This window comes from Mastigoproctus giganteus, chromosome 2 (assembly GCF_048544385.1).
Source record: "Mastigoproctus giganteus isolate SK-2022 chromosome 2, ASM4854438v1, whole genome shotgun sequence".
Lineage (NCBI taxonomy): Eukaryota > Metazoa > Arthropoda > Arachnida > Uropygi > Thelyphonidae > Mastigoproctus > Mastigoproctus giganteus.
In genome coordinates, this window is record NC_143576.1 from 227908886 (window position 1) to 227926728 (window position 17843).

A 17843-nucleotide genomic window follows, 5' to 3' on the forward strand; every position below is an offset into this window, starting at 1 on the left:
TTTTAATTAATTTGTTTATTTTATTTATTCTTTTAGGAAAATAGCACTAGATGGCGCTCCAATTTCTTCATGTACAATACGTATCATTATTAAGTTCCAATTGATTACAACAACACGATTTCTCCAATTCAAATGAAATATTTTCTAAAAATGCATCATAAAAGCAGAAAATTATCACCGCAGCTTGATTAAAGTCGAAGATTTCGATTAAAATTTAATAAATTAAAATATTTCATAAAATCTAAATAATAAATGAATAAAAAATTTAATAATTTATCTAATAAAAATGTAATAAAAATAATATCTAATAAATTATCATCACAAAGCTGCCCATAAAATTTATAATGGCCATAGAATGTAAATGTATGCAAATATTTGGATTTTTAACTTTTAGCGCTATTCACATGTTAATAATTATGACTGGAAATAACAAATTTCACGTTCAGTACTTGAAAAATTGATTTAATTGAAAACGAATGCAGTGCCACCAGCGTATTTTCTGGCTATTTGAAATTAAAAACAATCGCAATATAATAATATTAAAAGATTTATTTCATTTTCACGTTAAAATGTTTTCTGAATCTTCTTACAAGTTCACAAATTCTCTTTTAATGTGCCCTATTACTTAAACAAAACCTCCAAGCCTTGAAGAGCCAACCACTATAAGCTGCATTTGTTCAGAGGTACAGATAAGCTACTTAGAGGAGAAATCTGAAGGCTTTCCTTGGAATACAAAAGAGATTGATCAACGCTGAGATGAATAAGTAACAATAGCCGGGTGAGTTAATCTCTTCTTGTTCAAACAAGTCACTCTTTCTACAAAGAGAACTTTTTTCAAAAATTCTGTTGAATGAAGAAGAATGGATGCAAACTATTTTTTCGTAGGATCTTAAAGGTCTCTCCAGTCAATTAGTGAACACACTCCACAAAACTCAGATCTACGGACAGTGATTAGAACCCAGCAAACTACAGACCACTTTAATATGACATCCGGGCACCTAATGGTTTAATTGCTTTGACATTTGTAGGAACAATATTTTTTTTAAAAATAATTATGGCCTCAAGGCTGCTTTGGGTAAACTAACGTTGCGGATAATTATTCCTTAAGTTTTACACCTCACTGGAATTGCTGTAAGGAGAGAACTTTGCTCCTCATTATAATGAACTTTTTTTCCATGCATATGCATGAATCATTGCAGCATATTAATATCTATAAGCAGTTTACGCACTTTCCGCGCATAATTTATTTACCTTCATGTGAATCTAAAGTAAATCTAATCTATCCTTCTGGAAAGCAACACCCGCCTTCATTGAGGAGTGATGAAGCAACACTCCTTCACTCCTGAAAAGGTAATACTTCTTTGGGAGTTAAGTTATTTTCATTTATCTAAGTCAAAGTGAAAGAAGGCGTAAAACGGTGGTCAGAAAGTTCTTAGAAAGGAGTATAAAAGACATGGGTACAATTTTTTACCCATGTCTTTTATACTAAAATTTTTGTTCTTTTACTATTCAATGTATTGATCCCCAAGTTCAGTACGCTTATTGTATTTAATCTGCACAGAGTTTAATCATTAAAAACAAAAAAGAAAACCGGGTTGATCATCAAACCATGCTTCCACAGCTGGTTTTAGCTCTTCATAATATTTAAAATGAGTTCCATGAAGATGAGACTTCTGATTTATGAACAAATAATAATCACTTGGGGTCAGATCATAACTCCACATTCATAAATTTTATGAATTGCCAGTGCATTGATTGTTATAAAGAAGCAAAACCAGATGACCTAAATTTCCTCGACTTTTTTTTCCGAATTACAGCTTTTATGTTATTGTGGTTTTAGGTGCAACTTAATCCATCAAGAACAATCCTTTTTGTTCCAAAAACCTGAGGTCAACACTTTTAGTTGATGGTTGAGTTAGAAACTTTTCGGAGTTGAAGATCCCTTGTGATTCCGCAGCATGTTTTCTAATTTGGATTCTGGATCATAAACACATAGTCAAGATTCATGACCAGTCACCAGCTTGAACAAAAATCTATCTGGATTAGAAAGAATTAATTTTGAATTCTCTTTTCACAACTCCACCCTCTGATATTTGCCATGAATGGAAAGGTTTCTGAGAACTCATCTTGCACAAACTTTGGACATTTCCAAATGCTCATGTATTAGTGTTAAAATGCTTCCATAGAAAACTTTAAGTACTTTTTTAAGTTCAAACACGTAATTCTCCTGCTTTCTAAATTTTTTTCTTCAGTGATTTCAATTGTTTCAGATTGATTGCTTCAAATGGTCGACCAGACTTGAATCAACCACAACTGACTCCCATCCTCTTTTGAACTCTACTGGCTACCTTTCAACGTTGCTTCTTTTTAATAATAATTCGTTAAGAAATATCATACAATGTAATTCTCATCATGCCTTCATCTTCATCTTCATCATGCCTCATTCTTATCATTAATATAATTAATAATGTTAATAGTTTCTAAATCAATATTTCTTCAGGCACTTCTTTAAGTATAAAAAAACATGCAAAAGAAGTGTGACGTCGGCAACAGCCAAATAAATTCTCGTATAACGGAATCTGTGTGCCTCAGAAATTCATGATATGCATTGGATTATCTATTACTCAAAACGCAATCTTTCATGAGATTGCGCAATTAACAAAGCCGTATTAAAACGATGTATTGAAATTAATTAATATAATTTTAGAACATTTCCAACTCTCCTCTGAATCCAGTGACTAATGTTTTTAAAATAATTAACTATTCAATTGTCCACAATATATGGATTAAATCATTTTTAGGCGCATTAGCATATGGATAATGCGCCTGTTGTCTTCAACACGTCTGCCAATCCATCCGCATGTAACAACTCGACTCCCTGGATGGATTTTCATGAAATTTTATATTTGGTCCTATTAAAAATTATTATTTCATCGTCCGTCCGTCCGTCCGCATGTAATAACCCAACTTCCAACGAATGGATTTTGATGAAATTAGAAGTCGTTATTTTTTGCCGTTTTTTTATAAATCATAAATTATTACTATTCACTAACGCGGCTGGAATTTAACGCGTTTTGTACATTAGCTAACTTGTTAAAAATTGTCTTCATGGTTATTTATAGCACGTTTATAACTGGCAGTTTTCTCGATCATGACTAGATCGAGTAACACCCAGTAGTAACTGGCGACTGTTAATTAATAAAACTCATTAAGATACCGAATTAATTAAAAGTGAATAACACTAATTTAACCACGTGACTTGTTCCAGTGACGTTTATTATTCAAAAAACGTATTGCACAAGAGAAGACTACACCGTCATCCAATAAGAGCACTTAGCAATGTTTCTGGATTCCATATTGAAGCCTGTCATTAGGCCTATTAACAAAATTTGGCAGATGTTCCCAACTTTACAGAGTCTCTTATCCTGTAAAATTTGAGGATGTATTTGGTGGCATAGTTCCATTGACAGAATTCAACATGGAATCGTCCTCCATGACGGTATAGTGGTCTGGGTTCGAATCCTCGACGACTGGAAGAATTTCTAAAGTCCTCTTCAATCGACGCTGTAGTTAGCCCATCTCAGGCGCATTGAGTAGAGGTTTTCCTGGTGAACAAATCCGGGTTTTTCATTACGCACCACGTGCCAGTCGGCTCGTGAACGCACACACACATACACACACACACACTTCTACAGACACAGTACACACCTAAGACATGGGTTACGCTTAAGGGCCATTGAAATAATAAATAAATAACATTCGATATGGAATCCAGAAACGGCACCAATATTAAGTAGTTCTGTTATATGGGAGTGTAACACTTTTGTACAATAAATTTTTCGCTTAATCAAGTCACGTGGCTAAAAATCAGTGTTATTAACATTTAATTAATTCATTTAATTCAGTTATAATTAATATTAAAAAGCAATCAGTCTCTAAATGAGACAGAATCTCTGATTCTATACAGAAATTTTCAGCTAATAATGGAACTACAACGGATGATCAAAAAGAACAAACCCATTCTCTGATTCTCTAGCTGCCAAAGAGAATATCAAAAAACTAGAATTTATTGAATATTTTAAAAAATATATAACTTATTTACTACTAGTATAAAACATAAATTCTTTATTTAGAGATTGTCATTGGGTTCTACTTCTTTCTGTATAATTAGTGAATCTAAAAGTGTCCCTATAATTACAGACTCAACACATTGGACTGAGGGGGACTTTAATTTGCCCATTCAATCCAAATTATCCAAATTGCACTCACAACAATAAAACCAAGTTATGGTTTATTTGAAAGTATCTCACCATCAGGGGCGGATCCAGCCGTACCTGGATCCGCCCCTGATGGTGAGGTATTTTTTGTGTTAGGGCGTTATTATTAACTTGTAAAATTTTATTTATTTATTTATTATTTATAGTACATATAGACACTCTCGACATTCGAATTTTTAAATGATTAACGGTATTAGGACCTTGAAGAATGTAGTGGTAGAATGCTATTATTATTGGGGACCATTTAAGAACACCAATCCTTGGCTCCCATGAACTCAAAGATCCGCCCCTGCTCACCATCTACCTGTACGATTATGATTAGCGACATGAATCTTCCACATATATTTCTACCATTAGCTCTACAGAATTGGACGTAATTTTTCAAATATAATCTCCAAATACAACCTAACATATTGCAAAATAAATCCATGTTGGAAAAATATCCTTAATGTTGTCTTCTGAAACGGGTTCCCCTGAAATAGTTAATAATTTACTTCCTTGCGATCATAAAACTATTACTCTTTATCTCAATTACTTGGTATCTTTCAATATCAATACATTGATAGATGCCTTCTTTAACGATTTAATGATAATAATAAACGCTTCAGACTACCTCTTTTAACCGAACATCATATTTCATACTTCCCTTGCAAAGAAACGTTTCCAAATGCAGTGATCTACGAAACGGATAAAAAGGCTGTAATCGAACAACAAGAGAAATTATTCTAAAGGTCCAGATCAAATTCGACATGTATTTGGGGGAAAAAAATTAAATATAAAGTTTTACAGATTGGTGGATACAACAGTTCACGCACAGAACTCCAGAAGGCACTGAATAATTATCAAATATGGGCAAGAAATAATAGTTTTCATATAAACGTAACAAAATTACACTTAATGACTGTTTTAAAACCTCATATTTCTAGTTCACATTTTGTTAATCAGGAAACTCTAAGTAGAGTAACTTCTTACTAAGATCTACCACACACTTTAATGGTGCTATTTGAGTCGGCTACCAATTAACAGAATTATTTAAACTCTTTCTCTTTACCTTCGGTTCAACCTTGCAGAATAATTTCCTTTATACAACCCTAGTGCTTCCTAGACTGGAATTCTTTGCTCTTATTTAGTCACCGCATTCTAGAACATTGATCTTGGAACTCGAAAAATATTTATTCATTTATGCATGGTTTCACTTTCGTTTTACAGAAACCAACAAGAGTCATCTATCATGGCTGGGAGACTATTGTTGGTGTTTACAAAGGGAACGTGAAACCACCTCTCTTGGTGGCATTGTTCAAGTATGCTTATATCCCGGTGGAATCTTTGCAGATGATGTCATTCTCTTTGCCAATGATCCGGAAGAATTGCAGCAAAACATTGAAGAGCTGCAGCATGAAAGCAAGAGTTCGGTTTGAAGATGAATATCAAGACAACACAGGTTGTTCAACAAATTTATCAGACCAAAGAAAATCATAGCCGATGAACTAAAAGTGGAAAAACGAAAAGTTTTTAATCAATGTATCCTTCCTGTACTAGCGTATGGGTGTGAAACATGAACATTAAATTCCAAAGTTTTACAAAGACAGGATCACATAGAGAAGTATGGAGAGCCAAATTTTGAACATAACCAAAAGAGACCAAAAAATATGTGCGTGGATTAGCCAACAAACCAAGGTCTGTGACATTATTAAAAGAACGAAGAGCTTAAAATGGAAATGGGAGGTCACGTATCAAGAAGAAATGACGATGGATGGACCAAAATAATTTTGGAATGGATGCCGTTCGACTTTAAACGCAAGAAAAAGACCAAAATGAAGTGGATCGATGAAACTACGAAATTCGCTGGAATGGCAACAGACCGCTGTTGCTGGAAACGTGTTCAGGAGGCCTTCATCCTGCAGTGGATCGAAAATAGTTGAAAATGATGATGCTTTTATTTTATTATTTAATATTTATTTATTATTTTATTTTAATTTTTTTGTCAAAGCTGACGTGCCCTCAGATTTTATGTATCAGGATTCTGTTTGTTTTTATCATAACAGAATTAATACAAAAAATTTGTTTACTATTACGTTACTAAAACCTTGTTGATCGGTTCTATTTATGCATAAAAAGTATATAAATAATACATTATCTTATTCATGCACGATATATGAAAATAGATTACCTCAGAAAGTTTTTAAGTATCCTTCTTTGCTAGACGAAGCATGGAACATTGTTTAGAACTTTAAGCTGAAAGAACGCATAAAATCTAAGAGCCCAGTAGAGCACCAGTACATGAATAATAAAAGTCCATTTACTTTCCTAAGTTTACTAACCAAAGTTTGTAAACTTACTAAAAGTAACTGCTTTTTATTTATTTTTTTATATCAAAATGTTACCTGAACATGAAGGTTTTAAAGTTACTCTTCTTTACTGCCCTTATAAAATATTCAGTTCTTCAGAAAAGCCTAGCTAGTATGTAAGTTCGTTTTTAATAAGGAATGCTAACTATATTTTAGTGACATAATGATTTTTATATATAAAAAATCTGTGCATTTCAAGTGTATATTCAGTTATGAAAATAGTTTTATTAATTCTCTAATGTAATAGTTAAAAAAACAAAGATTTACTTATACACCTTTTTTAATATAAAGTTAAATACAAATCTATGATGTGTTTATATGTTATGTTTGTTTGTTTGTTTATTGCTCGCGTTTAAATGTGATATTTGTTTATTGCGCGTGTTTACATGTGATGCTTGTTTATTGTTTGTTTATTTATTGTGTGTGACGACGTGTTTTTACATATCTATTATATGTAATTCATGTTTTCTAGAAAATAAACAGTGATAACACAGCAAATTAACGACTTTTATGCGCAAACTAAGAACATTTCGTTTCTGCGCATCTTCCATTTTCTCCATTCATTCAGTTCTTCATCTACCATATGGTTTATGGATAAAATTTCAGGAAAATCCATTCACTGAGAGTCGAATTATTACATGCGGACGGACGGAAAAAGAAATAACATTTTCCAACTACCAGATTTCTATTGGTTTAATTTTAATGAAATTAGACAAATAGCAGGCATATTGGTGTTTACGAGAGAAATTCAGTACCAGACTAATAAAAATTCTTTGCTTAAGTTGATCACCCACCAACGCGTTAGAGATATTTTTGCTCTGGGCAAAATTATCGCTTCAAGAAGGCTGACGAAACAGTAATTTTCGATCCGTTTTTACGATTTATTATTTTTTTTATTTAAGTGAATAATTTCTTATTAATACGCGAACAACAATATATATATATATATAATATGTTGACAGAAAGTAGAGTTAAGCAGTCTTGGAAAATAATTTGCATTATATCTTTTCGTACTGACAAAAAAAATCAGACTTAATGAGTATTGCTCTCTCCCTCCCCCGCACAGATTGGGCTGAAAACAAATGTAAAATTTGCGAAAGTTTTGAATTAATGAAAAGGGAGAGCTAGTTTGATAATTATATACATCTTTTACCACTCTTCTATTAATATGCAAATTTCCACCAATCAGAAAAGGCTTCGATTATGACGTTGACAAGCACTCTGCTTCAGGGTCCAGTGAATTGAAAATGGAAGAAATAGAAGTGAGATAAACTAATTTCATCTATCATTTACGTGGCATGTTTACTAGAAAAATTTTGATGGCTTTTTAAAATATATGTTCGCGAAACAGAAACGTAAAGTATTATTTTAAATGAGAAGAAATAGTGTTAACTACGCCACTTAAATATTCACGAGATCTGATTTTTTATTTAGAAATGCTACACGATTTGTTTATTTTATTAACTTATTTTTATGATTAGTAAACAGTTATGTTCTACCAATAACTCGTGAACAGTCAGATTTCGATATGAATGAAGTAACCACACTTCCAGCTTTTCGACTTCCGGAAGTGGGTGATATTGAGCTGCACAGGAAGTCTACGTTTTTCACCACTTGTCTAGCACGTGCACACCACGGTCTGCTCACATCAGGTGATATGTTTATTAAATCAGCTTTTCTGTATTTATTAAAAATTTATAAAAGTTTATTGTAACTTTAATATTACTTTTAAATATTTAAGAATATTTAAGATTATTTATTAAAATGCTAAAAAATTTAGATATTTTAATACACTTCTTACTATTATTAATGAAATTAATATAATTTTTCCTGATGAAGCTCGCGCTAACGTTATGAAATAGCAAGGACTGATTTAAGGTCCAGTCGTGAAAGAGGAGCAGGTATTTTGGATATTATTACGTGAGGGTTGCACCAAAAGCCTTTACATACATGGGTGGTAGAGGCTGACAGTTTGGGGAAATTCAAAGGTCATCTGGATAGTACCTTCGGGTGAGAGAAACGCATAGGATGATAGATTTAATTTTCTTTTATTAATTATTTAATTTTTTTATCATTGTTTTATTCGTTTTTTTTTTTTTTTTTGGCTGGTGCAGCATAAGCCATAGGCTTTCTTGCACCATGCGGCCATTACTAATACTAAAACGAAATTTCTTTGCATGAAGCTACCCATCATATACCCCGGCCAACTCTCAAAATTCTGCCCTATCGATCTCTGTAAACTAGTACTCCAGCGCTAACTTTATTTTATTTATTTTCTTTGCTCTGTTGTTTTTCTTGCTTATGGATTGTTTCTGTTTATATGGTCTACACAAAACAGTCGAGTTTCTGGCAGTTGGGCGGAACAGAGAGAAGAGCGCTCTCCCTTTTTGTAGATACACTCTTTTTGTAGACCGTCCTGTTTTTGTAATACATTCTCTTTTTTTGTAGGTACACTCTCTTATTTTTGTAGATACACTCTTTTTGTAGACCGTCCTGTTTTTGTAATACATTCTCTTTTTTTGTAGGTACACTCTCTTATTTTTGTAGATACACTCTTTTTGTAGACCGTCCTGTTTTTGTAATACATTCTCTAATACAAAAAAGTAGATACACTCTCTTTTTGCAGACCGTCTTTTTCTGTAAATACACTCTCTTTTTGCAGACCATCCTTTTTTGTAGATACTCGCTTTTTGTAGACCCTCGTTTTTGTAGATACACTCTCTTTTTGCAGATCGTCCTGATTTGTGGATACATTCTCTTTTTGAAAACCGTCCTTTTTAGTAGATACACTCTTTTTTAGACTCCTTTTTTGTATATACACTCCTTTTTTGTAGATATACTCTTTTTTGTATATACACTCCTTTTTTGTAGATATACTCTTTTTTTGTAGATCCTCTTTTGTAGATACTCTCTTTTTGTAGAACCTCCATTTTGTAGATACTCTCTTTTTGTAGAACCTCCATTTTGTAAATACTCTCTTTTTGTAGAACCTCCATTTTGTATATCCTCTATTTTGTAGATACACTGTCTTCTTTTGTAGAATCACTCTCTTTTTGCAGACCGTCCTGATTTGTAGATAGTCTCTTTTTGTAGACCGTCCTTTTTAGTAGATACACTCTTTTTTAGACTGTCCTTTTTGTAGATACACTTATTTTGTAGACAGTCCTTTTTTGTAGACCCTCCTCTTTGTAGATACTCTCTTTTTGTAGAACCTCCATTTTGTAGATCTCTATTTTGTAGATACACTCTCTTCTTTTGTAGAATCACTCTCTTTTTGCAGACCGTCCTGATTTGTAGATACACTCTCTTTTTGTAGACCGTCCTTTTTAGTAGTAGATACACTCTTTTTTAGACTGTCCTTTTTGTAGATACACTTCTTTTGTAGACAGTCCTTTTTTGTAGACCCTCCTCTTTGTAGATACTCTTTTTTTGCAGACCGTCCTGATTTGTAGATACATTCTATTTTAGTAGATAATCTTTAATTAGACGTTACATAAAATGTTCAAATTCTACAAAGGCGAGGAATACATAATATGTTTAATGATTAATTATTATTATTCAAAGAAAATATAATAGTTAAAAATAAGTATTTAAAAGCTATCTGGGATGATTTAAATAAAAATATTTAACGTTAGGGTCCTAATAAGATCTAATGCCCGCTGAAAAATTTCCAGCTCATCTCTATTCTCTTTTTTTTTTCCCTGGAGAGTTTAATGTAGGCAATAGCAGAACAACTCTAGTTCTAGGAGACTTCAGTTTTATGCTACCTCTCCTTTATAGAGAATAGCAACTTGTAATCGTATTATTTGGTCTGTGGAAAGGCGCATGCGTAGTAGCTCGATGCAGTCGCGATGCTATTTTTACTTTTAAATATGTTTGCCATCCTCTGGTCGCTTCGAGGTCACATTTGGACATTTGCACGTGTGAAACGCATGCAAGCTTTTGTGGCTTCGACAATGATATTTTGTGTACTGCGTGCATATAAATTAAGCTCATATTATAAACCAGCAGAACACAGCATATGCCATGCATCAGACCATAAAACTTGCGTCATATTGGCCAACCTCTGGAAATATAGGGAATATGACGCTATTTGCAGTTTTCTGTAAACTTTATTTTAACTTTTAAGATTTATTTTTAAAAAAATCTCAAACTTTAATATCCAGTTTTGATTTTAGAAATATTTTACATTAAAAAAAATATTCTTAAAAAATGTTGAGCTCGTGTCAGCTGTGAAACTTCCTAATACTTTGTACACGTAATGTATATGTTAACTTGGCGTTTATCGCTTCAGGTAGCTGTCTCTATTAACGCAATACTCTTGTCAGTTAAATTAGTTTATGCAAATATTCTAATGAACGGACAGAAAGTCACAGTAAGGTAGGTTTTAGTGTAATAAGTTTATCGATTTTCTTCATCATGAACTTTCACTTTGGCATGTAACAGGAACTCATCAAATCTCACTATTATAGTGTGGGAGTTGTTAATTAATCAACTTACTTAGTTTAAAAGTTATTCAAACAGCAGTTCCAACGAAAAAATTCATCAGCTTGTGTAATGACCCATGGGACTGGTTGTTATGTGGCCTACCTAGCGTAGATGAATCCAACAAGAGTTTGTCTGCCCCGATCGTGAAAAGGTCTTGAAAGTGCATGTCGTGGGATGTCGAGAGAGTAGATGGAGTACATTTTGTCTAAATTGGTGTTAGTTGCCGATCAAGAATTGATGGTAAGAAAAAAGTAAACTGCAGCCATTATCAATCCACTGCAGGATGGAAGCTTCCTCAATGATTTAAGATGAGGGTGAAAAGACCATAACTGCCACGCTGGTTCAGTGAAGGTTGGCAGATTGACCGTATTTAGCAATCGGGGGCTTGAACCCCCGGTCTACTCAAACAGCATGTGCTATAACGCTCTCACTCCTGACCACTCGGCATTTACATCTAATTAAACTATTTGCATTTAATCAAAACTTCTGTCAGAGAATCATTACTCCAACAAAACCCAAAGCAATTTTCAAAAGATAAATAGCCCCGAAGGGAGGAGTTATATTTCGTATTACGCCATTAAACTATACAGAGCCCAGATATCAATTGTATCTACATCAATAAGAAAGTTTATGAGGTGAGAGCAAAATAAGCCATACCCAAATCATGGAAAGATCAAGTTAAGTTCACCCAATAATTTTGCTTCAAATGTCTAAGAAATTAATTCAAATGGAATTTAAAATCCCTAAATCAGTGTCAAAATTCTATAGACACTTAAAAGTAACCATTCTGTGCAAACCCGGTGAGTATAATTAGCATTTTAACCATTTTACCTTTTGTGGCCGACATAACAGAGTTGGGACTATACGGAACACAATTTTAAAAAGTCATAAAATTGCAATTTCTGTATTTATTAATGTGCCCACCAGAGGCACCCTAAGGCGTTCAAAAATAGGTAATTTTTTCTAGTTACCACAGTAACAACAACAACAAAAAAACACTTTTAACATATTTAACTACAATGTTTAAAGACCTTCTAGTTAAATGACTTTTCGAGTGGTATCCAGTTTCACTTATTGACCATCTTTTTCCAAAGTTTGGCCAAATTAGGATTTTGATGAGAATCCCTTCTCAAGGTTATACATCTTTTTATATGCTATATACAGATCCAAAGGAATTAACGGTAGATGGACTGTCAAAAATATATAATAAAATTATATTTAACTTAAGGGATTAGTATTCCTAAAATGCCCTCGTGGGTAGCACAGTTGATAGGATGACCGTCCTCCCGGGTGGAAAAGACCAGTTTGAGTCCCTTCGATAGTAGGAGGAATTTTTATGGGCCTTTTTCACAACATAGCTGAGTTAGTTGATCTCAAGAGAGGGTAGCATGAATTTTTCTCCTGTAACCTTGGGGTTTTCATTCAGCAAACAGAAAATCTACCTCAGAACACATGCAATTTCCAGACAGCAAACACTGAGCAATATGGCCTTAGTCATTGATGCTGTTAAAATCATACAACAACAGTATTCCTAAGGGTTATATAAACGAAGATAAGCTCGAAGATTTGCTGAACGGTGGCTGATCTTCGATGGAAAGAGGTGACTTTAAGCAAAGACCAATAATGTCTTGTGGCATACTACCAGTACACAGTAATATCATACATTTCGTATTAATATTCAGTTATATTAATTACTGCAGAATGAACTGCAAAGTTTTCTCTAAAATACACCGCCGTTTCGATGCTTGTTTCCTTCTCATCGGTGAGCAGAAATTTACATTGAATTTTTTTCGCGTTTTAGAATCTTTCATATTAGGAGTTCAGTTGTAGCTGATTGAGCATACCTGTCAGCAGATGAGAGGGAAATAACCATCGAAACGGCACAAAGGGGTTGTGTAGGATTAGATTCTCGATTCCATCACAAAAAATATAGAGGAAAGATATTAAGAAGCAAAACGTTGGATTTCTTTCTGTAAGGATAAAGGAATTACTGATTAGTAATCTTTATTACGTTGTATGTAATTGAAACTAGCCGAAGTTAAATTTAATGATGAAGGAAAGAATAATAGAGAGAGAGAGAGAGAGAGAGAGAGAGAGAGAGAGAGAGAGAGAGAGAAATGGAAGTCCATGATGAAAGCTTAGCAGCGAGTGAGAAGAAGTAAAGAAAAGAAATGTGACGTTACCGTTTGAAGCCTTCTTTCGGTACGGATGGCGTGCAGGACCATGGCGTTCCCAACGAAGGTCAAAAGGCTCAAAGCGTACAGACTTAACCCCATCGGTATAGCGACGGCCAAGTTGTTCAGATATCCGGAGCTGTTGCTGCGAGCGGACGGAGGAAGTAAAGCCCCCCCGGCAGCTCTGGCAACATCTTGTCCGAGGTCGACCGACGCTAGTGTCGATAACACGGGGGTTATTAAAGTTAAAGAATTGTTGGCGCTCACTTCCCACGCAAGGCTGGTCTCGAAGAGGGTGGACTCGGTTTCGATCTCTGCGAAGGCGGAGCTGTTCACCCACTGGAAAGACCCGTTGACGATTTCTACGGGGTCTGTCCCGTCCGTGAATGCCCCTTGCTGGTGATATCTCTTCGGATCGTCCACCCAGTACACCTGCAGGTACGGCACCGCCGGTGACACGTTGCTCTCGTTTGAACGGACGCTGTAAACTTCGCCGTTCTCTTCCATTGACACAGTGACGTCAACCGAAAGCTAAGCCATCAATTTGCCCGACCCTCATGGCAGCCACGACGCAAGTGGGGAGCGAATCTTCGCATCCTCGGAGAATAGCCGATTGGAGGTCAGGGGCAGGGGCCGCTCTGCGAGACAACGAAGCTTTACAGGGGTGCTGCCGTATCCTGAGCGACCACTCCGTAATCCCTGGCATCTCGCCTTCCCCACCTTCGCACAAATGTTACCAGCTGCGAGCGAAAAACAAAAGGACAGCGATCACACTGACGGACGCCGAGCGAGCATTTTCCGGAAGTTTCGGACGAGCACATCCAACGGCACAATCCGCGTTATTTTGAACTTCGTGACCCTTCGGGAGCGATCCCGAGCTCTGCGTCCTCGTAGTTTCGGACTTTATTCGAACTCCCAAACAACGGCAACTTCCTATACTCCACGCGCCGGTTATCGACTAACTGATTGCTCGCGTGTCCGTGCGCGTTCGTCGCCGTCTCAGCAGACAGCCCGGAGGGTGCTGCCGGGACAACCGCAGCACCACAGCGCGGGTAACTCCAGAATCTGCGTGCTCCGTCTGTCCGCACTTTCTAGGTCCAGCCGCGACCGTTTCCGATCTGGCGAAATACTTTGTTTGGACACGTGCGTTTAGGCAGTTCACTTTCCGTCTTGCGAGGTCGAGGGGGCAGAAAAAGTGCGGATACGAGTGTGCGGCTTTCTCTCTCTCCACACTTCTCTTCGGCGGGGGTCGTGGCAGTGGTCAGTTGGATCTTCCACCGAGGCTACGAGGGGCCCCGCTGGTAAACGTAGGATGCCCACCCATCTCTAATTGCTCGTCTTTGTTTTTAATGAGATCCCTCCCTCCCTCTCCCCCCTTCGTTCATCCTCCCTTCTTAAACGTCTTTCTTTCTACTTATTTTTTTTCTTAAGTTATTCACTGATCCCTCTCATATCTGCGTCTACTTCCTCTCTCTCTCTCTCTCTTTCATCCCTTTTCTGCCCTTCTATCGTTCTCCCTTTTTCTCTTTCTTTATTTCTCCTTTCGCTTTCTCCTGGTCTTACCGCCTTGCTTTCTTGTCTCTCCCCTTCACTCCATTTCATTTTCATTTATTACCCGTCCCCTCTTTCTCTCTCATCCCGTTTTTCCATTTCTCTCTCTCTCTCTCTCTCTCTCTCTCTCCCTATCTTCTAATCTCGCTTTTCTATCTTTCTTTATTTCTTTCCCTTCCTCTCTTTCACACTCTCTCTATTACTATTTTCATTTCTCTCTCTCTCTCTCTCTCTCTCTCTCTCTCGATTTTATTCTCACCTTTTCCTACTACCTTACTTTCACACCTCCCCTCCCTTTTTCTTTTATACTTTCTCTTGTTCTTTCTCTCTTTCCTTCTCTCTTCTCTCTATTTCTCCGTCTTTTCTCTCTCTCTCTCTCGATTTCATTCTACTATCTTGCTTTCTCTCTCTTTCCCTCCCATTTTATTTTCTTCTACCTCTTATTCTCTCGTTTGGTTTCACTCCCCATTTCTCCTTTTTTCGTACTATTTCTCTGTCTCTTCGGTTTTTCTTTCTCTTTTTCATGCTGTCTCTTTCTAACGCTCTTACTCTCTATCTTCTGTTCTCGCTTCTCTCTCCCTCTCCTTCTCTCTCTCTCCCTTTTGTTCTCGTTTTTCTAACTTGTTTTATCTCCCTCTATTTCAATCTCTCTCTCTTTTTTTTTACTATCTTGCTTTCTCTCTTCTCCTCTCCATTTTTCATTACTTCTATCTCTTATCCTATTGTTTCTTTTCTCTCTTTCATTCTCCATTTCTCGCACTATCTTACACTCCCTCTCTCTTTCTCCCTGTCTTTTTTTTCTTCTTTTTCTTCTTCTTCTTCCGTCTCTCTTTTTTCTTTCTTTCTTTCTCTCCCTCTCTCTCTCTCTCTCTCTCTCTCTGAACCACTCCCACACACATTTCTCTATTCCAAATCTTCACCATCTGTGACTATTTGTTTCTATTCATTTTATAAATTCATTAAAAATTGCCTTTAAAATACTTTTAGCTTCCATTACGTTGATGACTATAGTGAAAAATCTCTCTATCTCTCTATCTTAATTCTAATTATCCTACATCCTATTTACTATGCAAGTTTATAGCAATCATTACACAGCAACAGCAGCAGCATCAGATAGGGGTAAAATTAAATAATATGGCAGTAAAAAACCCTTATTTTCAATCTAGCTACTCGCTTTAATAATCATATGTAATTAAAAACGCATATATTTACATATGAAAGCGCAGCAACGAACTTGACTTCTTATTAATTGCAATAACAAAAAAAAAAAAAAAAAAGAAAGTTCTGCGTGGATAAATCTGGCAACTTCTTTCTAACTTTTTCAGATGACATTGCGACACGCTCTTTCACTGATGGCATCGTAAATCAACTCAACTTAATTTAATACATGCAAAAATTCACCCTGGTAGAAAGTCAAAGACAGGGCTCGCTAATTTTGACAAATGGCCATTAAAGTTCATCACGTAAACAGTTCAGCATAATGAGCTAAAGATGGATTAATATATCGGATGTCAAGTTGGAAGAATTTCTCCAGGAGTTTTCGAATCCATATAGAAAATTGATAAAACCCTTCCTTTGAATGGTTGGTTGGTTGTAGTTGGGTTTTAGGAGCATCGGCAACTAAGGCCGCGTTGCTACATGGCCTTAGTTGCCGATAAATGTATATTGTCTGTAAATTGCGTGTGTTCTGTGGTCGATTTTCTGTTTGCTGGATGAAAACCGCGGGTTTTTGGGAGAAAAAACCATTCCACCCTCGCCTGAGACCAGCTAACTTGGCCACCTTGTGAAAAAGATCCATAAAAATTCCTCCCGTTATCGACGAGATTCGAACTCAGGTCTTTTCCACCCATTCTTTTGAATGCAATGATGAACACGAGTATTTGGAAGTCTTTTGTTAAACAGTAAAATGATTAGCAAGGTTCACAATCATTTTCTGGTCGTGCTCCTTACCAGGGCCACAAATTCTGATATAAAATCTCTACAATCATTCTTCCTTTATCTCTTTTTCTTAAAATAGATCTCGTTCATTTCATTTTCTTTAATATCATCTTCTATCCTTTCACTGATCTTTAATATCTTCTTCTGTGCTTCTAACCATCGACCAATACGCAATTAAAGTTTATTAAAAATCAAAACGGATCCCAAAGACTTAAACGTTTAAAGCTTAAATACCTGTCTGTAACCATTAACCTGTCAACCACGACAGTACTAAACTTGGGATTATGAATCATCAAGATACAGATCGATGATTGATCACTAACTATAAATGCACCAATCTTCGATGTAAAGTTATTTGTAGTATCCAAGGAGAACCTCAAAATTAAATGAAAGCATCCAAACATACCTCCCAATGAAAAATCTGCTGGCATTCTGCGATGATGCATCGGATTTAAGATTTGTTTCTTTTTTGCCCCGGGTTTATCTATAGAATGTGGATGGATAATGGTGGAATTGTTTTTTGTTTTCTTTTTCCCTATAAAGGGGGTTCATCGAGGCAGGAAATTGAGCGATGCAAACAAAAAAAACTGCTTTATGCTTTTTTCATAGGAAATCCGTGCGGCCATGCAAACAACACAATTATCAGACATCGCCTGACTGCATCAAAAAGAAAATTCTGAGGCATGAAATCGATCCTGGCCATGGAGCATTAAGAAAACGAAAGAAATTTTTAATTGGAAAGTACCTGTTAATAATCAATCGCGTCCATCAACGGAATGATGTTGATTATCTCCTTCTTGGACGTTGATCATACTTTCGCTTAAGAATTTTTTTTCACCCAGGAAAAATCTCTTCCAACTTTTTTTCCTCTTAATGAAATCCTTGGAAATGCAATCGATATAAAGTCACTTGAGATCTTTTGTTACCCTTTGCATCAAGAGGAATTGTTTTCAGTTTTTGCAACTTATTGTTTTATCTTGGAAACTAACTTAAGCTTGCAAGTGGAAGGAACACTTCATGCTGCGATACAGAGTGGACACTAATTTTGATTGATATTGGACATCGGT

At 35.7% G+C, this 17843-nt stretch overlaps 1 protein-coding gene across 1 annotated transcript in view; it reads right to left on the reverse strand.

Annotated features, from left to right (window-relative positions):
* The window catches only part of LOC150090209 (histamine H1 receptor-like), an 80852-nt gene extending 66891 nt beyond the window's left edge, over positions 1-13961 (reverse strand). The window contains exon 1 of the mRNA XM_090369020.1: positions 13297-13961. Within this exon, the coding sequence (XP_090225146.1) occupies positions 13297-13794 (498 nt within the window). The 5' untranslated portion in view covers positions 13795-13961. The remainder of the gene's footprint in view (positions 1-13296) is intronic.
* Between the last annotated feature and the right edge of the window lie 3882 nt (positions 13962-17843).